At 43.3% G+C, this 26,642-nt stretch overlaps 1 protein-coding gene across 1 annotated transcript in view; it reads right to left on the minus strand.

The window, feature by feature from the left end:
* Window positions 1-26,642, minus strand: part of Cse1 (chromosome segregation 1) — a 125,360-nt gene that overhangs the window by 56,377 nt on the left and 42,341 nt on the right. Inside the window, exons 5-6 of the mRNA XM_080274211.1 lie at window positions 10,251-10,396; window positions 2,215-2,442 (exon numbers count right to left, since the gene is read on the minus strand). Of these exons, the coding sequence (XP_080130337.1) occupies window positions 2,215-2,442; window positions 10,251-10,396 (374 nt within the window). The remainder of the gene's footprint in view (window positions 1-2,214; window positions 2,443-10,250; window positions 10,397-26,642) is intronic.

Raw genomic sequence — 26,642 nt, forward strand, 5'->3', positions numbered from 1 at the left:
TATCTCGCAGTCTGCCTCTAATACCACTACATCTCTGATGCACCCACTTATCACAAAACTGTACAAGATGGAATGACTTCTCACGCCCTTGTGGCAAGCCACACAGGGCCACTCCTCTTCATCTTTGACAGTATTGCCCCCAGCCCTAGATATCATCACTTTTGTTTGCATTTACTCTTAAGCATTTGTGCCCCATACCATCTCTTCACATCCTAAATCTTTCCTCCACCTCCCTTTCATTCTCTGAAAGCAACACCAAATCATCAGCGTACAATATCTCCCACAGAAGTCCATTTCTGAAGTCATGAGAGTTACAAGGACTGTACCATAATAAACAACGAGGGTCTCAAGACTGACCCCTGAAGCACACCAACATTCACAGAAAACTCCTCACTCAAATTTACATTCACCCTTACCTGGGTGCGTGCACCCAAATACATGGCCATAACCACCCTTACCAGCCACTTGTCGATCCCAAGCTTTCTCATTGCCCATTTCACCACCTCTCTAGAGATTCTATCAACAACAAAAGCAAGGTACAGTTCCCATTTCTTTTCTATATATTTTTCCTGATGCTGTCAAACAATGAATATGGCATCAGTGCTCCCTTTGCCTAGCATAAAATCCAAACTGCATCTCATCAATATTCACTCTTTCTCTAAAACCCAAACTGCATCACATCAATAGTCACTCTCTCTCTAATCATACCTTCTAGAACTCTCTCCATCACTTTCATTATCCGGGCCAAATGCTTTATGCCTCCGTAATTTCCCCTTTCCAGGGAATCACCCTTCCTCTTGTACACATTTACAATTACACTCTTCAGCCAATTATCTGGGACAATACACTCATATATAATCGTATTTATCAAATCAGTGATGAATCTCACCCCTGTATCTCCTGAGGCTTTCAACATTTCAGCAGTCAACCCAGACACACCTACTGCCTTCCCCACCTGCATCCTACCTATTGCCCTGCTCACAGTAGCAGCGTCAATCAATGACCAGACACTAGGTCTGCTGGTTCCAAACCTTCCCTGTCCCAGTCAAACTCCTCATTCAACTACCAATTGTAGTGCTCTCTCCAGGCATTTGTAACATCCCCACTGTTCACCACTACCTTTCCTTTAACATTCTTCACACAATGCTCACATATGATATCCCTGTTCTCCCTCTTCATCTGATTTGCCACCTTAAATATCATATTCTTCCTTTCCACATTATTTAGGTTATCAAGTAAAAGTCTATGAGACTCAGACTCTGATATGTAAACCTCTCTTCTAGCCCTACGCTTGGCAGCCAAGTACTGTATTCCTCTTTGTTACCACTCTTTTTCCATTCCCGGTAAAACGTTTTCTTCAGCTTCTACACCTTCATCCCACCACCAAGTTACTTTATGTCTTGGGGGACCCCTTGTGCATCCACACACTGAATCAGTAACTCTCAAGAGGTTGTTCTTGAGGGCTCTGTACTGTTCATTAACACTTGTATCAACGTTTCCCTGTTCAGCCGCCGTTCTACTAATCTCACTATAGAAGGGATCCCTCACTGCTTGGTTTGTTTATTAACGCTTCTATCAACGTCTCCCTGTTCAGCCACCATGCTACTGATCTCACTATAGAAGGCATCCCTCACTGCTTGGTTTTTCTATTTCTTTCTTTTCTCCCCAGGCACACAGGTCCTCTTTTTCATCACCAGCTCCTTAAGCGCCATGTCACATGTCAATAACTTGTATCGTAGCACACACCCCTCACTCCCTATAACTTTAACATCCCTCACTAACTTCCTATCAGCCCTCCTGACCAGGAAATAGTCTATCTAGCTGCTATTTCCCCCAGACTCATATGTAATCAACCTACTCTCTCTCTTCCTAACATGTGTGTTGCACACAACCATGTTCATTGCCTCTCCAAACTTGAGTAGGCCTAACTTTTTCCCTTCCTCATTTCTTGTACCATGTGCACATCCCCCATGTACTCCTTCATATCCCTGAGCTGCTTCATCTACATGACCATTTAAGTCCCCTCCCAAAACTATGATTTCATCCCCCATACCACTTACTACATGTATTAGGTCATCTCAGAATCTATCCTTCTCTATCTCATTCAAGCCTGGCTGTGGAGCATACGCCGATAGAAATGCGAACATAATCCCACCGAACAAAATCTTCACTACTATTGTTATTTCACGCTGTATATAAATCTATGATACTCACCTGTTCCAAGACCCCAACTTCATCCTCTGCAGTAATAAGGAGAGGACTAGAGAAATTGAGGAGTGTGAGGAAATGTTCCATCCACACAGCCATATTGTCCTCAAAGAACTCAGGGAGGTCTTGTGAGTTGAGGGCCAGGAAGAGCCTTCCTACAGACACCAGGGAAGAGAGAATCACACGAAGAGCCTCTCCATTGTTTATGTTTTCTCCAGCAAATTTCATCAATTCCTGCCAGTGATGGATAAACATTAATCAGTTCCTTATGATAATGCATGATTCTATTTCTGTTACTGCTTAACAACTCAATGCAGCTTAGAGAAGAGATCCCAAAGTGAAGGGACTGGTCCATCCATCCATCATCCAATCCTACGTCACCCCATGAGGAGCGTAGGAACCTGGGGCTAGGCAAGTTGGTCCTGACATTTAAGATGAGAGTGATCAGCCTCACTCATCCCTGAGTGGCATTACGGGAGCAATAAACCCCAACCACCCTTTGGATATAAACCTACACAGGATTAATCTGATTGGAGCATCTTAATTACCCACTAATAATTTGGTTATATGGTTACCACCCAGCATAGTAAATGGTTTTTTGGTGTAAAGGAAACCATTTGGCTTGTCACTCAGTGCAGAGTTACCCATAGACAGAAGCAAGAGGAAGGAATGAAGGAAGGAAAGACAGAAGAGGGAGTGTAAAGTCACCCATAGGCAGAAGAAAGAGGAAAGAGTGAAGAAAAGAAAGACAGAAGAGGAAGAATTGAAGGAAAGGGCAGACACCCAAAGCAGCACTACATCGAGTGAGAGGATGGTGAGCACCCCAACCTGTTTCCCAAAGCACTGATAGCACCATTTTCATTTTTTTTTTACTGACAGATGACAATTTCATTACACTTCAGGAGAGTTAAAAGAATGAAGCTGTTAAATGGGTACAACATTAGTATGATACTCTTTCACATCTCTGTCTCTCCACATGGCACAAATGAATGCTTAATGTAATTACTGTATTCTTTACAGTTGGCATCAATAAACACAGTATTTTACATTCCTCTTACTTTCTAGACAAACCACTCCTAATTTCAACATGTAAGTGTTACTTTATAAATGAAGTGCTTACTGTTTTAACCCTTTTAGTATAACAGGCTTCCCCTAAGCTGAATAACATAATCTGGTCATGGCAAGAATAAAACAAGATAGATGTCACTGTATCAAGGGCATTAAGGAAGAAAATTACCAATTCATTAAATACAAAGGCATCTCTCCCAGGCTTGATATGATCACCTCGAAATACTGTACCAAAATTAAGATAAGAAAGGCATCATCGTATGCAAGGGGCTCATTATGTTAGCTATATGATGTGTGCCTTTGATACTGGTATATTCAGTGCTGACTATGAAAAATTCTTCGACTATCTTACTTCTATGATGGAACACATTCTATCCGTTTCTCCAAAATCTCCATTATAGGAGATTTCAATGTTCACCACCACTTGGCTCTCCTCTCCTTTCACTGATCCACCTGGTGAACAAATCTACGTCACTTCTATCCTTAATGACCTAGAGCAGCTTGTAAAGCACCCTACTCGTATCCCTGACCACCTTGGAGAGAGCTCCAATATACCTGACCTCTTCCTTACACCTAATCCTTCTGCTTACACTGTTAATCCTTCTTCTTCGTTGGGCTCCTCCGATCACAACCTTATTACCTTTACCTGTCCTATCGCTCTGGTACGGCCTGTGGACCCTCCAAAAAAACATTGACTGTAGCACTTTGCAGCTGTAGACTGGGAGGCCCTAAGGCAGTACTTCTTTGATTTTCTCTAGAATGATTATTGCTTCCATGGCCGGGAGCCATCTGAGTGTGTTTTGTGCATTACAGAGGTTATTTCCTTGGGCATGGAAGCATACATTCCCTTCTCATATCCGTCGACTAATACAAGAAAGTCTTGGTTTAATCACGTTTGTTCTAATGCTGTCCACAACAAGGAGAGGGCCTATAAAAGGTACCAGAGCCAACCCACCCCTGAACATCTTTTTTATGTTTCTGTCCGGAATCGTGCAAAGACTGGTCTTCGCTCTGCTAAAAATAATTTCATCCATACTAAATGCTCTCAATTCTCCAACTCGAATTCTACCCGCTCCTTCTGGCACCTTGCCAAAAACCTTTCTAACAACTTTACCTCATCATCCTTCCCTCCTCTTTTCTACTCTGATGGTTCTGTAGCTATTTCCTCTACTGATGAAGCAGATCTCTTTGCTCAGACTTTCTCCTCCAATTCCACCTTAGACGATTCCGGTGCTGTTCCTCCATCAATTCCCCCTTCTGACTTCCTCACGACTGACATTAAAATTTCTTCAGCTGATGCATTTTCTGCCATCACTGGCTTTAATATTAACAAGGCATATGGGCCTGATGGAGTCCCTCCTGTTGTCTTCAAGAACTGTGCGTCTGTGCTTACACCCTGCCTAAGTAAACTCTTTCGCCTTTGTCTATAAACTTGTACCTTTCCTTCTTGTTGGAAGTTTGCTTTCATTCAGCCAGTCCCAAAGAAGGATGACCATTCCCAACCCTCTAATTATCGTCCAGTTGCTTTAACATCCAGTGTCTCAAAAGTTTTCAAGTCAATATTTAACAGAAAAATTCTAAAGCATCTTTCCTATCACACCTTCTTTCTGATTGTCAGTATGGGTAACATAAGGGAAGCTTCACTGGCAATCTTCTCACCTACCTTTCAGACTCCTGGTCCTCCTCCTTTCGGGACTTTGGTGAAAGCTTTGCCACTGCACTTGACATCTCAATGGCTTTTGATCGAGTCTTAATTTCCAAACTGCCCACTTACCGTTTCTATCCTTCTATCTCTGACTTCATCTATAGCTTCCTTTCTGGTCGTTCTATAGCCGCTGTTGTAGACGGCCATCATTCTTCTAGATCTATCAGCAGTGGTGCTCCTTAGGGCTCTGTCCTGTCACAAACTCTCTTCCTTTTATTCATCAAAGACCTTCTAAGCTGTACATGTAACCTTATCCACTGGTATGCTGATGATTCCACCCTTCACCTTTCCATTTGGTTCTTGCAACATCCATCTCAGCAGTTACTTCAACAAACAAGGGATGAGGCTATGGCACACCTAATGTCTGACCTAGCTCGTATCTCTGACTGGGATAAAAATAATCTTGCTGTTTTTAATGCATCAAAGACTCAGTTCTTACACCTATCAACCCGACAAAATCTTCCACACAAGTACCCACGAATGTTTAAAATTATCCAGCTTAATCCTGCACCATCCTTGAACATGCTTGGGGTTTCATTCACTCAAGACTTATCTTGGAAAGATCATACTACATCTCTTGTAAAATCTGCTACCAAGAGATTAGGTGTGCTAAGCCAACTCCGTTCTTTCTTTACCCCTGCACAGTTGTTGACTTTATACACGGGTTTTATTCGCCCCTGTGTAGAGTACAACTCTCATGTGTGGGGAGGCTCCCAACATACAGCTCTTCTCAATAGGGCGGAGTCAAAGGCTTTTCGCCTCATTAACTCTCCTCCTCTTACTGGCTCCCTTCAACCACTGCAAAAGGGTGGAGTAGTTAGTGGTGATGCACGGCCTGCACAGCCTAAGCTGTGGCTCGCAGTGCAACACTATCCAGCCTGAGCTGTGGCTCACAATATACGGGTTAAGCAGCATGTCACATATCAATAATTTGTGTTGCTGCACACACTCCTTGCTCCCTAAAATTTTAACATCCCTCACTAACCTCCTAACAGCCCTCCTGACCAGGAAATAGTCTATCTGGCTGCTATTTCTCCCTGACTCATGAGTAATCAACCTACTCTCTCTTCCTAAAATGTGTGCTGCACACAATCATGTTTATTGCTTCCCCAAACTCAAGTATCCTTTCCCCTTCCTCATTTTTTGTACCATATGCACATCCCCTCATGTACTCCTTCATATCCTTAAGGTGCTTCACCTACATAACCATTTAAATATATTCATATCCTTAAGGTGCTTCACCTACATAACCATTTAAATATACCCCAATACTACTATCTCATTATCCAGCATAACACTTACTACACATATTAAGTCTTCCCAAAATCTATCCTTTTCTACTTCATCCAAGCCTGTCTGTGGAGCATATGCCAATATAACTGCAAACATCATTCCACTTAACAAAATTTTCACTTCTAGTACACTAACTCTCGTAACATTCATAATATATTCCAACCATTTCTCCCTAACCAACACACCCACACCCCCATATCCATCTATCCAACCCTGCCAAAACAACTTATAGCAACAATCCCTCCCAGCAATCTTTCTAACAATCCCTCCCGGCAATCTTTCTGGCTGATCCATCCCTATATTGGAATTTTGCACACATCCCACATCCACCCACCTCCTACACATTACTTCAACCACTACCGCCACACTACTCCTCAAACTTCCCACATTCCATGAAGCCACTCTGATCCCCCTGAGTTATTTAGTGTCCTCAGGCTTTCTTTGACTTACATTCTTTAGCTTGGGCATAATCAGGAAAATATGAAGGGGACAGACATGATGCAGGTCCCACCCACTGCACAGGAAATGGATCTGGGACCGGTAGCCCACCAGCTTTGACCAGTGGTTGCGGTAGTGGCCTTAGGGCACCCTGCCAGGACAGCTACAGGGACACTCTCCAAGCACGCCTTGGCACTGTAACTGCCCCACCATTATACACCCATTGATACGGCAGCCTCCTGGGGTGCTACTCCCAGGTTTGGCTCCCCCTCTGTCAGGCGGAAGTGGCAGCCTGGGAACCGCAATGTCCTATACCTCTAGTACAGTTTGAGCCTCATTTCACCCCAGTCCCACGATCTATGCTGGCAGAGCCTTCGTCACACCTCCCCTCAAAAAGTCTGCCAATAGGTAGCAAGGGCAAAGTTTTCTGGCTGCAGGCCCTTGCTGGTGTCAACCTGTGACATAGTGGGGTACATGGGTACATGGGTACATGGTGTGAGATGTGAGGTGCATGTGGCGTAATGTATGAGACAGTTACAGGAAATGTTTAGGAGAGTATACTGGTCTTCTCTCCTTGTTAGTGTCACACTGAAAAGGTCAGCAAAGGGGGATGGTTTGGTAGCTAGTGAAACAAGAGCTCCAGCTCTCCCATCACCAACATTCCCATTCCCCTTGGGAGTACACTCAATCCTCGTAAATCGTGGCAATTTGGGTCTGGACCACTGCCGCGATTTACAAATTCCGTGGTTTATAAATAATAACTCTTATGTGAAAAATGAATCTGGGTCTGGACTTTGGCCAACCACCCCCCACAGTACCCTACCTACACCTATCTAGGCACCATCAAACACAAGCATACAAATTTAGGAATATTCAGTGCATGTATTTAATAGAAACAAGCAATGTTAAGAGATCCCACCTTAATCCTATGATGCTATTGCTTAACCCCTTCTTTGCCGAAAATGTGTTTTGATGTACCCCCATACATCGCCAGCAAACACCCGTGAGACACCGGAACCGCTACAGTGGTATGCTAGTAAACCCTCTAATGAATGGCAGCTTATGGGCCTCAGGGTAGCCCGGTAAGGCTGTTTCTGAGGACCTTGTGTTAGCAACAGCTCTGTGTTTTGATGACAAAGACTGTGACGAAGTTCTGACAAATTCTGACATCATAAGATACGTCATGACTGAGTTGCGGTGGCACCAATGGCTTGCTCACTCATCTGTGATGTAACCTCTTTAAGACCAATCATTATTTTATTTATAATTTCTACTACAGATATCGTACTATATTTTCTGCTGACATACAGCAAAATTTACACCCCTTGGCCTGCCTGAGAGAGTCAGTTACCACGCACTTGACCACGAGAGAGGGTGTACAGGACATCTTTCTCACGGCATCTCTGGCAAATTCCAAGAGTGACGAGTTTATTCCTCATGAGGATACTTATTTAGATGTATCATATGATGATGCAGCAGTGTCTGATGTGTCAGTAGATGACTGTGATCCTGAAAATGATAGCGAAGTTGATGTGAGTGAGGAAAGAGGAGGAAAATAGTAGCGAGCTTAGTGACGCTGCAATCTCGGCAACAAGTGGGCCAAGGTCGCCATCACCATCATGTGTGTCCACATACTTCAAGCTTAGCTTACAAGGTAAATAAATAAGCCATCCATCTGTGCAGGTCATTTTTTTCAAGCCAGTTTGTACAGTAGTTACCTGGGTAACAGTACTTTAGCATAGGATGTGTAAACTTATATACCGTAACGATTTATTTAATAATATTTTTTTATTACCAACATCATGCTAGGTTTATGTAATCATTAGTATACAAACAAATAAAAAATAGTGAATAGTTTCGACGTGGCAAAAAATATACACTACCCCTCACACTACGGGAGGGGGAGCTATCAGGTCGGTATGGGGGGTAAACGTAATGTTTACATTTGGGGGAGGGGTCGGTAAAGAAGGGGTTAAGTGAATGGAGTGGGGTGGTGTTGGGAAGAACTTAGAACCTCTCAGCATGAGGTGGGGGTGCTCCCTCATGTTGTTCTCCCTTCTCCAGCTCCTCTGCCTCCCTCAGGAAGCCCTCAAAGTCTGCCTCAGAGATGACAGATGCTACGTCATCCACGTCCTCAGTGTGTGAAGGGCCAGGCTGTGGTTCAGGCTCAGCTTCTGCCCTTACCGTGGCAAAATAGTGGGTGATGAGTTCCTGATGTTTCTCATTAACTCGGCGATTATGCAATTCCTTGTAAAAACGCACAGCTTTTTCTAGGTAACCAATACTCTCACTACACTTTTCCTCATCACGTTCAATGGATTTCACAATCTCCTTGGCCAAGTCTATGTAAACAAGCAAATCAGTGAGCTCCTTCTTCCCAAGGAGCTCTTTCGCCAGCCTTGAAAACTTCTCTCCCTTCTCAACACGACAAATGAGCTCCAAACGTTGACTGTACGACAACAGCAGCTGCTTCTTGATGCCATACTGCTTAGAGCGCTTCATCGGAGGTTCGGGAGGGGCCATGGAAGGTAGGAAGCAGGGGGGAAGGTGCACAAAAAAAAGGCAGGTAGCTCTCGTACTCCACGGCGATGGTCCGTAGTGTGCGGACTGGCGGGAAGAACAACAGCAACGTGGCGGCATAAGTATGCACACTTGCCACCAGGGACGGGTGGTGATTGGTTGTTGGGTCGTGATTTTCAAACTGAATGCCGCGGTTTACGATTCTCCTCAGAAAAGGCCCACTTCGGTGCCTAGGTCCGCGATTTTCGTGACTTAACAGCAATTTAAGGGTGCTGGCAGTCTGACAGCCACTTAGCCGTGATTTACGAATCCATGCTTTATAAACACGAGATTTACAAGGATTGAGTGTACCACCCTGATCAGCTGGTGCTATACCTCCTCCAATATGGAGGATTCTGGACAATAATCCAAGTTTCTTTTAGGCAGTCTTAGCAGATGATCTCATGTGAGGTACAACTGAGGGTACTGTTAAGTGAAACACTGAGAATTTAAATAATAACACAGATAGGAACACTGGTTGCATTGAAGGCAATATAGGAGCCAGACAATATCTGTTCATTATTAACTGGATATATTTGGCTTTCCTAACATTAAATGCAACAATGTTATTTTGTCCCCATTCAGTGGCCTTAGATAAGTCTTGATATATGGAGATTTCTGTGGTGAACTGGGAGTTTGAGATATCAAACTCTGTGAATACGTGGTTAATTGTAATGGAAATGTGAAGCACTGAATCATATGCATTTGAGTGAATGATATTATGGGTGACAGACAAGAGACCATTTATATGAATGAGGAACAGGGCTGAACCATATTATTGATCCTTGTGGCACACAGGTATTATATGTGTGAAAACTGGAATATACATCCTCTACCTTTACTATTACCTTTCTGCTGCTGAGATATGAGGAGATCAGTGGGACAGTAATATGGCTTTGCAGAAAAATTAAGATGACTGAATAAATAACAATACACATTAAGTGACTGGAAAGTAAATAATTAATTCTAAAGAACTCACCACAAGAAGATTTGTGAGAGGTTGCGCAAAATTATCTAGTACAAACTTAATCTCCTGCCAAAGCTCCTCTGACTTGTTTTCAAACTCGTAGCGGCGCATCACCGAATAAGAAGTCTGTAAGACACCATTGATAACATTGAAGTCACCTGTGGAACAAAGGAATAGGAAGATTAGCAGAATATCTAAGTCACCCTCAATTACTCTCCTGCATTAGATGTTCAGCTCACTGTCTCCTCCCCAACCTTTCAATTTCTAAAAAAAACCTTATACCCTCTCAATGTTAACCCTTCATTATCCATGTTCTTGAGGGAGAAATGATAATGCAATGAACTTAAGCTTGCTTGCTTATCTGTCTACCTTGCCACTCAGGCACCTGAGCAATTATAACTGTATATTATGGACATCCCACCCAAAAAAATCCAAGTCAATCTTCATTCAATCAGCAGAAAATCTTTTCCCTTTTTCTTACTCCTGCCGAAAAATATTATTCATCTATGAAGACACCTCTGCCAGTGAAGGGTACAGTTCCTAACCTCTGTTGTGACTGATCTCTCTCAAGCTGACTTACTTCAAAATGGTCACCCAATTAATCAAGGGATTCCATGCTTCTCCTTCACCTGTTATATATGTGTGTGTGGGTGTGGGTGTGTATATATATATACATATACAGTAGAATCTCTCTCATTCGGACTATATGGGGGGAAGGGTTGTCCGAATTAGCAGATTGTCCGGACCATCAGGGTAATCTCCAGTTCATACCAAACTCTATCTACATATGGTATGTTTGTTAATTCTTAACATATGTGGCATATGTCAACCCTACGTAACTGCAAAAGATGAAAGGATACCTGTGCTAAAATAACAAAACTAATCATGTATGATAGTTTTGTATTGCATAATTTACAGGTATGGCCATGACAAGAAACTAGCCTACCATTTTAAATTGTAGTAAGTGACTAAGGCCCGTGTAGGCAAAAAAATTAATTAATTAATTAACTAATATTTGGAATAAAAATAAAACTTATGTAGGCAAAAAATACATTCTCATCTTTGGCATACTGATAACACCCATATGGGCAAGAAGCTAATGTTTGATGTACAAGTAAAGCACATTTAAGTACAAAAAATAACCTACAGTAATCACTAAACACTGCAGAATATTCTGACCCATTTTTTTGTAAGCAAACTCCTCCCTTTGACACCTTTATTCATTACAGAAGCTACACTTGCAGTAAGGGGTTTGGAAAGGAGGATTAGTTTTTGAAATACAGCATAAAAATATAAATGGTTGGTGAACTAGTTGATGGAATGAATGCTAGCGTGTGTTTAAACAGGCGCCCATGTTGCGACCTAGCGTGATCCGAGACTAAACGAATGACGATCGCTTTCCGCGCCGATACTGAAAATGACTTTAGAATTACTTTCAACATATTTTTGGAGCTTATTATTTTTAAATTTTGTCCGGATTAACAGAAATCCGGATTAAAGGGGTCCGGACCAAAGAGGTTCTACTGTATATACAGTATACAGCAGGCTTGCACAGTGCGCGGGAGATTGGGCGGTCCACGACCTCGCACAGTGTGAATTCGCTCACTGATAACACATAATCTTATGGAAAAAATTACATATGGGCGGTACCCCCTAACACCTGGACATTTTTTGGCCCTTAGAGACGTAATAAAGGTCAAATTTTTCAGACGTACTTCAGATATAGCTACAATAACAAAACTATGGGCAGTCACCTTACTCGTAACAACAGTAGACAAAAGACCTGATGGACTTAAACAACAGGGATTCTGAGGTGCAGCAATGCACTTACAGTGCCCCCCCCACCATCTCGGCCGCACCACGCTTGTTTAATGGTTGCCAGTGTTGTATTATTCCAGGCTTTGACAAAGAAATTCACGGCCTGTCGAATGTTACATTTCTTCCACAATACTGCAACAGTCATTATGGTGGGGGTTGCAGGTAATTTCCTTCATCTCTTCTTGCTTGTTTGTTTCATTCCTCATCTTGTTAAGGACGTATTGACAGAATAACAACTTGGAATTCACGAAATAAACGTCGTTATTATAGAAACTGGGTATCTATTCTAACTTACTGTTATTGCTGAAAACGTTATTGTCGAAGTTGCTATTGGCGAGATCTTACTGTAGACTCCTCTTGAGCACCTTCCCCACGAGCCTCTAGGTCACTATTGGCGCGTTGTGTGGGAGTGAGGGTCGCGTACTGAAGGAAAATGGCATTTTTAAGCCACTCCTTCCCTCTACCTCGTGTTTTGTGAGGTAAAATCGCGCATTCAAGGTTTTTGGTTATGATTCTTGGTCACTCGCGCACAATGCAATTCGCGCACTGTGATGTCGCGCACTGTGCGAGCCTACTGTATATATATATCTCTCTATCTATTGTCAGATGCCTCAATCCCGTTTGGCGTGGCCACAGAGAAATCGCCTCCACGTCGCCCTGTCCCCCACCATTTCACTGCCCTGCTCCCAACTCACACCCCCCTCTCTCATATACCTCTCCACCCCATCCCTCAATCTCATCCTCAGCCTCCCCCTCCCTCTTCCCCCCTCCACCTCACTCACATACACTCTCTTCGTCAGTCTTTCACTCTCCATCCTCTCCACATGGCCAAATCACCGCAGTGTGTTCCTCATAACACTTCCTATCACATCCACACCACAATGCTCCTTTATATCCTCATTCATCAGCCTGTCTCTCCATGTGACTCCACAGGCTCCTCTTAAATAACTCATTTCCACTGCTCTCACTCTTGACTTGTGTCCTTCCAACAACGTCCAAGCTTCACTTCCAAACGTTAGAGTTGGTATCACAATACTGTCATGTAGTAACTTTTTCACTTCCATGCTCACTTCCCTGTTTCTTATCACTGCTTTCAAAGAACCAGCAACCTATCTTCCCTGCTGTACCCTTTCAAGCACTTCACCCACCAAACCTCCATCCTTACTCATCACACTACCCAAGTACTTAAATGTACTCACATTTTCCAATTCCTCACCATCCAACCTCGCTGTACATTCACTGACTTCACCTCTCTCAAAGACCATCACTTTACGCTTCCCTACATTAACCTTTAGATTCCGTTTCTTGCACACTCTCCCAAACTCATCCACCAAGCCTTGCAGCTCCCCTTCATCTTCACTCAACAACACAGTATCATCTGCAAACTACAGTACAGGGAGTCTCCAAACACTATCCTCTCTCACCAGGGCCACTCCAACATCCACTACCCTACCTTTTACCTCTTTTATTACCCCATCCATGAACAGATTGAACAACCATGGAGACATGACATCCCTGTTTCAACCCAACCTTCAAAGAGAAAAATTCACTTAGTTCACCATCCACACGCATTGCAGCCTTAGCACCATCATACATACTCTTCAAAGCATTCAACAACTTTCCATCTACTCCATATATTCTTAATACTTTCCACAACCCTTGTCTATCCACCCTGTCATATGATTTCTCCAAATCCATGAAAGCCACATACAACTTCTTTCCTTTCTCTAGAAACTTTTCCACTAAAGATCTAAGAATGAATATCTGATCTACACAACCTCTTCCCTTCCTAAGGCCTCCCTGTTCTTCTCCAACTAATTCCTCTGTTCTTTCTCTAACTCTGTCAATAAGTATCCTACCATACACTTTTCCTATTATACTAAGACAAATGCCCCTATGATTACCACACATTTCTTTTCCCCCTCTTCCTTTGTACATGGGAACAACCACACCTGACTTCCAATCCTCCTGGACTCCACCCCCCTGCCAGGCCAATCCACACATCCTCCACATCCACCCCACCACCATCTCCCCCCCATGACCCACCACACACCCCACCAACTCCAGGGGCCCTCCCCAATTCAACCCTCTTCACTGCTTCCACAACTTCTATCCTACTGATTTCTTCCTGTCTTCTCATCTCCCTCCTTCTCCCAGCCATTCCCCAGCCACTTATACTCGCATTACTTCCATCCTGTATGTTCAACAATTCCTTAAAGTGTTCTCTCCATCTGCTCACTTTTTCTCCCTTCTCCACTAATAATCTACCATTTTTATCTTTCACTCCCCTGCTAACCTCACTTCCGCCCTGTCTTACTCTCTTCACCTCTTTCCAGAACATCTTCTTACAGTCCCTCCACTTTACACTCAAATTCCTTCCAAATTCCTCATCCACTCTCTTCTTTCTCTTACTAATCTTTTCACCTCTCTCTTTCTTTCCACATATAACTCTCTCTTCCACCTCTCAACTTCTTCCACGCCCCTATTTCTCATCCATTCATTGTATGCTTTCTTCTTTTGTGCCACAGCCTGTCTCACCTCTTCAGACCACCACGCTGTTCCTTGCACCCCCCTCTGTCTTCTCTTCCTCCCACACACCACATCACATGCTGCACATATTTCTTCTGTAAATATCCCGCACACACCTTCCACGTCCACCGTCTGCTCCAATTCATATTTGCCCAATCGTTCCTCCACTTCTCTCTTATACTCTGCCTTTTTCTCATCCTCTTGTAACCTTTCCACTCTCCTTGCAACTACTCTTTCCTCTCGTCTTTCCCTTCTTCCATTCCTCCATCTTACTTGTATCCTAATTCTGGCCACCACCAAGTAGTGGTCAGAAAGTCCACTCCCCCAACCTCTATAAGCTCTTGCATCCATTACACATCTTCGCATCCTTTCATCCACACACACATAATCAATCATTGCCTTCCTTTCATTCAGTTCACCACCCACCCTTCTCATCACTCGCCATGTATACCTGTGGATCATTTTATGCCTGAAGAGGGTATTGGCTATCACCAACCCCCTCCCAGCACAAATGTCCACTAATGCACTGCCATTCTCATCTATCTCAGCAGGCACACCCCACTCACCAACTATTCCATCCACCTTCATATTCCCTACTTTACCATTCATATCACTGATCAAAAACACTCTCTAATTCCTTCCAAACTTTTCCATGCACACTTCCACATTTGTCCAGAACTCTTCTCTCACTCTGCTAGCACGATCTTGCGTTGGCGCATACACACACACAAAATCACCCACATTTGTATTCCAACTTTCAACTTTACCCACACAATCCTTGACCCAACTGATCCATACTGTCTTATGCTCTTCTTTCATCTTTTACTCACAACTATACATACTCCTTCCTTTGCCCTCTCATTCTCACCTACTCCTGCACATATACCCCATCCATACTCCCATTCTCTCACACTTTCTCCTCTACATTTTGTTTCAGTCATTCCACATACATCCACTTTTGCACCCTCAAGCACCTGGACAATCTCTCTCTCTCCTTCACCTCATCATTCGCTCCTCTTACATTCCACGTAGCCATTACCAAGTCCTTTGTCCGGTCCTGGGTCGTCATCGTTTGGTTAGTCCTTGTCCGAAGCTTCTTGTTTGTTTTTTTAGTTAGTTGTTTTCCGGGGAGGGGCACTAACCCTCCGCCAACTCTTTTAGTCGCCTTTTATATAATATATATATACGACTGTATATATATCATATTTATATATAATATATATATATATATATATATATATATATATATATATATATGTATGTATATATAAGTATATACAGTACAGACTGTCCCCAACTTACGAACATAATCGGTTCTTAACCCGCTGCGTCCCGTTGACGTATATATACGTCCACACATTTTGTCACTGTCAGTCCCGCTGACGTAAATAAATGCACATCAATTGCAAGGTCCCTAATTTGCACACTTTTCAATTTTTGCACGTGATTTTTGGTACATATACACGGAACACCTTCTTCTACAAGGTGCCAGGCAGGGACGATGCCTTACCCCGCATAACCTCCCCTCCCCCCTCACACGCCATTGTCTCGACAATTCACCTGTTACCAGAGTAAAGACACGTTGCGCCATGGTACGAAATTCAGGGCCAGAGTGATTTCTCAATTGATGACAATGTGGAGGACAAAGTTTACGTAGCATTAGAGGAAGAAACAGTCAGAAATGATGATCAGGTAATGCTGCCAAAAAAGGTCAGGTATGCTGATGTATTTGGTGAGTGAAACAATGCTTATATTGCCTATATTACTGTGTGAAAACCAATATACTCTCGTACTACATATAAATCTGTACCAAATAATAAATACCATTTATGATAGGTGTGGAATAGTTACCCTCCCATAGAACTTGTTTTCTTTGAAGCCAGCCTGATAGAAAACCCAGTAGGGTAAGGAGTACTACTACCTGTATCGAGTATTTTAAACCTCAGGGGAGTGATTTCTCTATAAATTTTTGATGTTTCTCACCAAAAGCAGAGGTTTGAGCCAAAAAATATTATTTTTCCAAAATTGGTCGGGATTGGGGGGAGTCAGTGGTGGAAAATCGGTCGGGACTGGGCAGGTTAAGGTCTTTCGTAAGTCATTTTTTTTTCATAAGTCCATCTCTCTCTCCTCTCCAACCCAACCCTAATCCCATAATTACTAAGGACACACAGTTCATTCTCTCTACCCCATCCCCTTTCTACACCATACCTACTTCTGTGCTCTCTCTCTCTCTCTCCACCAAGATTAACCCTTAAACCCTGGACATATTTTCGCCCGTCTTCCCGCTCACCTGGGCATAATCGCCAAAATTTTCCTACTTTTAAAAAATTCACCAAAAAAAAAAAAAATAAAAAAAAAAAAAAAATAAATAAATAACCTAGAATAAAAAACTAGGTGTCAAATGAAAGTACTAACCTTCGGCTTTCCGATGGTAGTGTAAGTAGATCGGTATGTAGACACCAGACAGGAGTGGGGGGTGGGGAAGACAAGTGACTTGAGATCGCTCGTTACTGTCATACATGCGTTTTGTAATTTTGCAGCACAGAAAGGGCTTACATACAAGTAATTACTCATTAGTAGGGAGATGCTGCTGATTCACTAAAGTAAAAGTTCACTTATACACGCGTTTCGTAATTTTGCAGCACAGAAAGGACTTACATACAAGTAATTACTAATTAGTAGGGAGATGCTGCTGATTCACTGAAGTAAAAGTTCACTTATAATTATATCACTCAGTCACTGTCTGGTCTTGCACTTATATTTTACGTATTGCAGTCACTGTCTGTTCTCAGTATCGGCGGAGTGTGTGGTACTCCATGAAATGGGGGTGAACACAGAGTGGCACCTGGCACTCGTTGCACCAGAACCCCATTGATTTACAAACACAAGGCATGCGTTCACTGCAGCTACACACATGGCATCGCCTCTGTGCAGACTTGCGCACGGTGGTAGCAGGAAGTGGTGGGGGAAAGTGGCACGACAGGTAGTTCCGCTGCTCAAGACGGTCAGGTAAGGTGTCGGAGTGGCGGCGTGGTGTTGTTCCTGTCACCTGACCGTATTTCTCAAGCAGCTGCTTCACCACTTTCTTTGAAAACTGCCTGAGAGAAGGAGGCTTCTGTGGACCTACTTCGGTCTTGCAGAGGATACAAGCATTCAGTAGGCTCATATCCAGCAGGTGTAAGACCGCCTTTCGGTACCACTTCACTGTCCGTCTCAGGCAGTCAATCTCCACCGTCATCATATTGCTCTTATCTACAAGCCGCATGTTGATGTTGTAGTCGCACACGGCATCAGGCTTGTAGATTTTCTCCCCCCTCCTGTCTGTCTTCCCCGTGTCGACCATGACCCCCTTGTGGACGGTGGACAGCATATTGACCACCTTCTTGTCGTGCCACCGTATTGCCAGAAGCCTCTCCGACTTCTGTAGGTGCTCATCACCTCTCTGACTAGTACTGGCTACAGGAAACATTGGGAAGTGTTTCCTCCGACTCTTGACTGTTCCACAAGAGCCAATGTTGTGATCGACCAGGTACTTTGACAGCAGTGGGGAGGTATAATAATTGTCCGTATAGAGGATGTGCTTCCCCCTCATGTACCTGTCAAGAAGTGCCTTCACAACTGAGCCAGAGAAGCCAAAGGGGTCATCCTTCCGGAGATTGTCTATCTTAGTCGCAGTGTAGATGATGAAGTCCAGCACATAACCTGTTTCACAATCGCACAGTACATAAAACTTCAGTCCAAAACAGTGCCTCTTTGAAGGAATGTACTGTACGAAGTGAAGTCTACCTCTGAACAAAACTAGGGATTTGTCAATTACAACTTTCTGGAAAGGTTTGAAGAATGACACAAACTTCTTGAACATCGTAACGACATCTCTAATTTTCCACAGAGGATCGGTCACTGAGGGTTTGGTGTTATCACTGAAGTGCAGAAATCCTAGGATCTGCATGAATCGGTCCCATGACATGTACTTGCCAAATTGTGGTGTGGATATGAGGTCATCCACCAACCAATAATCTGCCAAGTCATGTTTCCTGACATGAGGCATGAGGAGAAGTGCGAAGAAGACATACATTTCCTGTATGCCAACACTTGTCCACACTCGCATCTTCCCAAACCCCAGGGGACCGATACCCTCTTCCCTACACTGCGACTCGTACTGATTAGTTTCATCACAAATGTGCTGCACAGTATTTTCATCGAGGAAGGCAGTAAAATACTTCACATATTCGTCCCCCTCACTCACAGGAAACGTTGACTGTATCCCTGCCTCAGCTCGATCAAAATCAGGGACCTTCGGTTCAAAATCATTCCCATCAGTCCATGAGAAGGTATCACACACTCCTAAATCCTTTGTTCTACCTCGTGGTTGGCGAGGTAGAGTGCGGGGTGGTGAGGAGTGGCTGGAATGCCCTGGGGCGCCGTGAGTCATCACGCTCCTCTTTCCCCTGCCTCTCAACTTGCTGATCACCATGAGTGTCTTCCCCACACCTCTTTTTCTCACTGGGGAATACTCTGACTCCGATTCCGATGATGCAATTGATTCTGATGACACTGAAGACTGGGAAGGGCTGTAAATTGGGGACACATCTGCATCAAAGAGACCATGCACAATATTGCCTTTTTGCACCTGCCTTGCCCACCTGTCCTGTGGACTGCGCACTGCGCAATCCAAGGGACAAGTGGTCTTGGGAGCTTCCCATATGTCTGGACAAGGGATGGGGGAGACTCGGGCGGGTCACGAGGGTTCTGTTGAGGGGAGGCGGGAGGGACTTTTTTTTTTTTTTTTATGCGAGGAAGAAGACCTTTTTTTTTTTTTTTTTTTTAATGCGAGGAAGAAGAGCCCGCAATAACAGTTCCCTCCAAGAGAAAAACAAAATACAATAGACAGCCAAATTCAAGATCCGATCATTTCAAGATGCCTGGACACACTGCGTTTGAAAGACTGGAGATCATAGGCAGCAAGAAATACAGACAGAGGGAGACGGTTCCAGAGTTGACCTGTTACAAAAATGAAGGACTGGGAGTAACAGTTAACTCTTGCATTAGAGAGTTGGACAGAAAAGGGATGAGAGTTTGCTGCTAGACGGGTGCTACACGCCCATTGTAGAGGTGGAGGAATGCATGTAGACAGTTCAGAGGAGCAATGACCATTAAAGTAGTGATAGAAAAGAGATAAAGATGCAACAGTGCGGCAAAGAGACAGAGGTTGAAGGGAGTCAGTAAGAGGAGGAGAGTTAATGAGACGAAAAGCCTTTGACTCCACCCTATTGAGAAGAGCTGTATGTGGGGAGCCTCCCCACACATGAGAGTTGTACTCCACACAGGGGTGGATTAAATCCCTGTATAGAGTCAACAATTGTGTGGGGGTAAAGAAAGAACGGAGTCGGCATAGCACACCCAATCTCTTGGAAGCAGATTTTCCAAGAGATGTTATATGATCTTTCCAAGATAAGTCCCGAGTAAATGAAACCCCAAGCATGTTCAAGGATGATGCAGGATTAAGCTGAATATTATTAAACACTAGTGGGTATACCTGTGGAAGATTTTGTCGGGTTGATAGATGTAAGAACTGAGTCTTAGATGCATTAAAAATGACCAAATTATTTTTACCCCAGTCAGAGATACGAGCCAAGTCAGACATTAGGTGTGCCATAGCCTCATCCCTTGTCTATTGAAGTAACTGCTGAGATGGGCATTGCGGGAACCGAATGGAAAGGTGAAGGGTGGAGTCATCAGCGTATGAGTGGATAGGGCTAGATGTACAGCTTAGAAGGTCATTGATGAATAAAAGGAAGAGAGTTGGTGATAGGACAGAGCCCTGAGAAACACCACTGTTGACAGATCTAGGAGATGAATGATGGCCGTCTACAACAACGGCTATAGAACAACCAGAAAGGAAGCTAGCTATGAAGGCACAGACAGAAGGATGGAAACCGTAAGAGGGCAGTTTGGAAATTAAAGATTTATGCCAGACTCGATCAAAAGCCTTTGAGATGTCAAGTGCAATGGCAAAGCTTTCGCCAAAGTCCCGAAAGGAGGATGACCAGGAGCCTGAAATGTAGGTGAGAAGATCGCCAGTGGAGCGTCCCTCACAGAACCTGTACTGACGATCAGAAAGAAGGTTGTGATAGGAAAGATTCCTTAAAATTTTTCTATTGAGAATTAAGTAGAAAACTTTTGAAATACAGGACGTTAAAGCAATTGGACGATAGTTGGAGGGTTGGGAGTGGTCACCCTTCTTTGGGACTGGCTGAATGAGAGCAAACTTCCAGCAAGAAGGAAAGGTACAAGTTGACAAACAAAGGCAAAAGAGTTTGCCTAGGCAGGGTGTAAGCACAGAAGCACAGTTCTTGAGAACAACAGGAGGGACTCCATCTGGCCCGTATGCCTTGTTAGTATTGAGGCCAGTGATGGCAGAAAATACATCAACTGAAGACATTTTAATGTCAGCCAAGAGGAAGTCAGAGGAGGGAAGTGATGGAGGAAGAGCACCGGAATCATCTAAGGTGGAATTGGAGGAGAAAGTCTGTGCAAAGAGATCTGCTTTATCAGTAGAAGCAATAGCTATAGAACCATCAGAGTAGAAAAGAGGAGGGAAGGATGATGAGGTAAAGTTGTTAGAAAGGTTTCTGGCAAGGTGCCAGAAGGAGCGGGTAGAATTAGAGTTGGAGAGTTGACAGCATTTAGTATGGATGAAATTATTTTTAGCAGAGCGTAGAACAGACTTAGCATGATCCCAGGCAGAAACGTAAAGATGATGTGATTCAGGGGTGGGTTGGCTCCGGTACCTTTTGTAGGGCCTCTCCTTGTTGTGGACAGCATTAGAACAAGCGTGATTAAACCAAGGTTTTCTTGCGTTAGTCAAAGGATATGAGAAAGGAATGCATGCTTCCATGCCAGAAAGAATAACCTCTGTAATGCGCAAAATACATTCAGATGGCTCCCGGCCATGAAAGCAATAATCATTCCAGGGAAAATCGAAGAAGTACTGCCTGAGGGCCTCCCAATCCGTGGCTCCAAAATGCCACAGACGACGTTTCCCTGGAGGGTCCACAGGCCATACCAGAGTGACAGGACAGGTTAAGGTGATAAGGTTGTGAACGGAGAAGCCAAACGGAGAGAAAAGATTAAGAGTGTAAGCAGAAGGATTAGTTATAAGGAAGAGGTCAAGTATGTTGGATCTCTCTCTAAGGCAGTCTGGGATACGGGTAGGGTGCTGTACAAGCTGCTCTAGGTCATTAAGGATAGAAAAGATGTAGGCTTGTTCACCACGTGGATCAGTGAAACGAGAGGAGAGCCAAAGGTGGTGGTGAACATTGAAGTCTCCTAGAACGGAGATTTCAGAGAAAGGAGAAATGGATAGAATGTGTTTCATCGTGGAAGTAAGATAGTCGAAGAATTTTTGATAGTCAGTAAACAGCACAGATATATTCTAGTCAGAGAATGACAGGAAAGCCGAAGCCAGAGTGTAGTGAAATCAGAAGAATCGAGTTCAGGAACACGAGAGCAAGATAAGTCGTTGCATATATATAAACAACAGCCACCTTTGGCTTTGAAATGGGTATAGAGAAAGTAGGAAGATACAGAAAAGGGTTTGCTGTCAGTTGCCTCAGACAGCTGAGTCTCAGTTAGAAAAAGAAGGTGAGGTTTAGAGGAGGAGAGGTGGTGCTCAACAGAGGGAAAGTTAGAGGAAAGGCCGTGAATGTTGCAAAAATGAAGAACAAGAGAGTCAGACAGTGGTTCCAGGCACCTCGAGTCGTCACTGGGAGAGGGGCGTAAGGTGGGGGCATTTATGCCCCCCCCCCCCCGGGGACTCCGAGGCTGGGTGATGAAGCGACGCCATGATTTTTTTGAATTTTGGAATAGGAAGTGTAGTGTGTCCTGTGCATGTAGTTTGGTGTAGATAGTTAGAGAAATTTGTGTTGGAGAGCATGCTGGCCTACTCTCTGTGTAACTGAGACACTGAAAAAGTTCAGCAAAGGGGGATGGTCAGGAACTAGTCCTAAGGGCTGATGAAAAGGGAGCTCCAGCACTCCCTGTCATCAGCTATCCATCCACCTCGGGAGTACTGCCCTGCTCGACTGATGCTACAGTTTCAACAGATATAATGTATTTTAATATTTTTTAAATTATTATTTTTAGTAAATAATAAAAAAATGAAAAATAAATTATTTATTAAGAGTAGCATATGCAATTCCTTAAAAAAATCATTAAAACATATTATATAATTCAAATATCCACAGCCTAATAATTTAATAGGCTGTGGATATTTGATTTAAATATTATGTTTTAATGATTTTTGTAAGGAATTACACATGCTGTTGTGTATCTATACTGAATTATTAAATACAACGTCTTGCGAAAATGCAGATAAAAGTAAAACTGGCAACATCACAGCCTTTGTTTCCCTGTCCCTCCGCTTCGCAGCCCGCTCACTCCTCTGTTTGAACTTCCACATGTGAAAAAGTTACTACATGACAGTATTGTGATACCAACTCTAATGTATGGAAGTGAAGTTTTGACCTTGTTGTAGGGACAGAAGTCAAGAGTGAGAGCTGTGGAAATAAATTATTTGAGAGGAGCATGTGGAGTTACATGGAGAGAGAGACTGACAAATGAAGAAGTGAAGGAGCATTGTGGTGTGGATGTGGATGTGATAGGAAGCGTTAGGAGAAACACACTGAGGTGGTTTGGTCATATGGAGAGGATGGAGAGTGCAACACTAATGAGGAGAGAGAGTGTGAGTGAGGTGGAGGGGGGGAGAGGGAGGGGGAAGCCAAGGATGAGATGGAGGGATGGAGTGGAGAGAATGGGGTGTGAGCTGGGAGCAGGGCAGTGAAATGGCGGGGGACAGGGTGACATGGAGGCAATTTGTTGTTTGTTGGTGGCCAATGGCCACCCCTTACGGGATAAAGGCGTCTGGCAATAGATAGATAGATAGATAGAATAATAATAAATAAAAGTAAGTAAGTATGCTAATATATTTAAATATCTCAATATTTTACAGTAGTTCCTACAAATATATGCAAATGGTTTGTGGTAGGTGGGGGTGCTCGCCATCCACTCACTCGATGTAGTGCTGCTGTTGGGTGTCTGCCCTTTCCTCTCCTCCATCCTTCTTTCCTTCCATCCTCTTCTGTCTTTCTTTCCTTCATTCTTTCCTCTTCCTTCTGCCTGTGGATGACTCTACACTCAGTGACAAGCCAAATGGTTTCCTGTACACCAGGACTCCACTTACTACGATGGGTGGTAACCACATAACCAAATTGTGGCGCCTGGTGGTTTAGTGGGTAATTATTGCACTCCAATAGGACTGAGCCGGTGAAGGTTTATATCCAAGGGATGGTTGGGGTTTATTGCTCATGTAATGCCACTCAGGGATGAGTGAGGCTGGTCACTCTCATCTTAAATGTCGGGACCAACTACCTAACCCCGGGCTCCTACGCTTCTTATGGGGCAATGTAGGATTGGATGATGGATGGATGGATGGATAAGCAAAATGGTTTGTGCTAGCACTTAGTGACATTGCGCAAGCTAAATATTAGATTATGCACGTGCGCAAATTACTAATAATAGAAAATAACATAATAAATAAAAGTAAGTATGCTATTCTATTCAATTATATCAATATTTTACAATAATCCCCACAAATATATGCAAATGGTTTGCACTTATGCTTTGCGACATTGTGCTAGCTAAATATTTGTCAGATTGCGCACTTGTGCAAGGTAGTGAATTGTAGATTGTGTATTGCGCTTGCGCAAGGTCCTTCTTCGTTTGCTGCCCACCATCAGTCTCGGCAATGGCCTTCCTAAGGGACTCGGGGCTGTTCGGCCAGACTGCCTAGGGAACAACTACTACTACTACTACTACAGACTTTAACGTAGGTTGTTCCATGAGTTATGATACAAAATCCCAGGGCCCTAAGCAATTTTTTGGTGTGTGTCTGTGTGTGAAAAGCAAGATGAACAATTCCACTGGAAAAAAGTATATGTATTCTTCATTGGCCAAAAAGGTGTGGTACCAGTGCAGTTTTCTACCTAACCAACCGACTCTAACTACCCACAAGCTTCCAGAATCTTACAATGCCTTGGCAAGTCCATTCTGTTAAATAATATCCATTATATTCATAAAAACATGGGAAAAAAAGAGCTATAGAAATAAATCATGAGCATTTATTGGTGAACTGATGATTTGGGAAGAAGTGTTCTATAGGAGACTTATCACGAGTTCACGACTCTCTTGCTCAGTTGTGAGTATATGCCCTCACTGACCGCTGTCACAGCATCCCTCACTCGCCACCCAGCTGTTTTACAAATAAAACAGTAAATATAAAGGGACTGCAAGTACAGTAATTTCGACAAATAAATGATTCATTTCTATTAGCTAGAGTTTATCTTTTCTGCCAATGCAAATTCATTGTCATAAAATGTGTTCTAAGATAGTATCTTAGAGTGCATTTGCATTGGCATTGTCATCAAAAGTGTTCCAAAATTGTCACCTCTGAATGCATTTGCACTGTCATCAAATGCATTTTAAGATGAGGTCATCTTAAATCACATTTGCATTGGCATCATGTGTTATAAGACAGTCATCTTAGAACCCATTTGCACTGTCATCAAATGTTTAAAGATGATGTCATATATGAATGCATTTGCATCGGCACTGTCATCAACTGCGTTCTAAGATGATGTCAACTTAGAATACATTTGCACTGGCAGAAAAGAAAAACTCTAGCTGATAGATATGAAGCATTTATTTTAGCCTATTTGACAATATTACTGTGCTTGCAATTCCTTCGTATTTAATGTATTACCTGCATAACAGCTGAGTGGCGAGTGAGGGATGGACACATGGTGATGGCAGTCAAGTAAGGAATAAATGGGTTGGCCATGGCACATATACACAACTGTGGGCAAGGGAGTCATGATAACTGTACTGTAGAACACTTCTTTCCAAATCATCTGTTCACCAATAAATGCTCAAGATTTATTACTTTAGTTTGATGACTAAAATACTGTGTAGTGAATAATATTTACCAAAACGAACACCATGTGCACTTTGCACTACCACAAGACATTGAAACCAAGTGTGTTACGTCAATGGGAGTGCATTTTAGGTTATTTTAATGGCAAAATGTCAGTGTGGTCCTGGATACGAGTGATACTGAATATACAGTACTGCAATGATATGGTCTATATATGAGTATATAATAGCTGATAGCCGGGAAAAATCGGTAACTGGGAAGGTTAATTCCCCGAGCATCTCAGTTAACTGGGACTGTACTGTACTCGTGGGTGAGTTTCCTGCTTAAGATTAATGATTTTGTGGCTAGTTACCAAGCTTCAAGCCACATTTTACTCTATGGTTGTATCTCCTACAGTGAAGCTCTTCCTTTCAAGCATAATTGGTTCCATGACAAGCACCGCAAATCATGAAACCGCTAAAGATGGGGCATTGATCCTATGGGAAATTGGCCAATTGGTTCCGGGTCCCATGCCAACTCTCCCTAAAACTGATTTATGCAATGTAAAATTTACTGATTGATCACACCTGAAAAGAAACTAGTATTAATACAAAGTATATACTGTAATAGGCAAGGAAACTCACATGGAAGGCTGGAGTGAGGTACTTAATGGAAGGGATGGGGGCAAAATTTCCAAGGCAGGTGGTGAGGATACTGTGCCCCGCCACCTCTAGCAACTCCTCTGCCTCTGCCTCTCCATACAACACACTTTATCCTATGCTGCATCTCTTCTGACTGCTGCTCATGTAAAAACCCTGAGAATGACTCATCCTTGAGCAGGTCCACGATGGCATCTTCACTGGGTTGTGCTCCACACTCAGCTGCCCCTGCTGTTTACACTGGCCCTTCCACCTCTTTCACTTTCCGGGGTCTGCTGAGGTAGCGGGTTATCAGAGCTAGCTGTCTTACATTCACTTACTCACTGAACACAGTGTTTATCAGCTTTGCTAATGCAGAAACATGGAACAGGCACTCATGCTTGCTGGCTAGGTTGACTTCCTCTAGCAAATTCTCGAAAGTGACCAGCT

Source organism: Coenobita brevimanus, chromosome 57 (genome assembly GCF_032717465.1).
Source record: "Coenobita brevimanus isolate Jiangsu-jjx chromosome 57, ASM3271746v2, whole genome shotgun sequence".
Classification (NCBI taxonomy): Eukaryota; Metazoa; Arthropoda; class Malacostraca; order Decapoda; family Coenobitidae; genus Coenobita; species Coenobita brevimanus.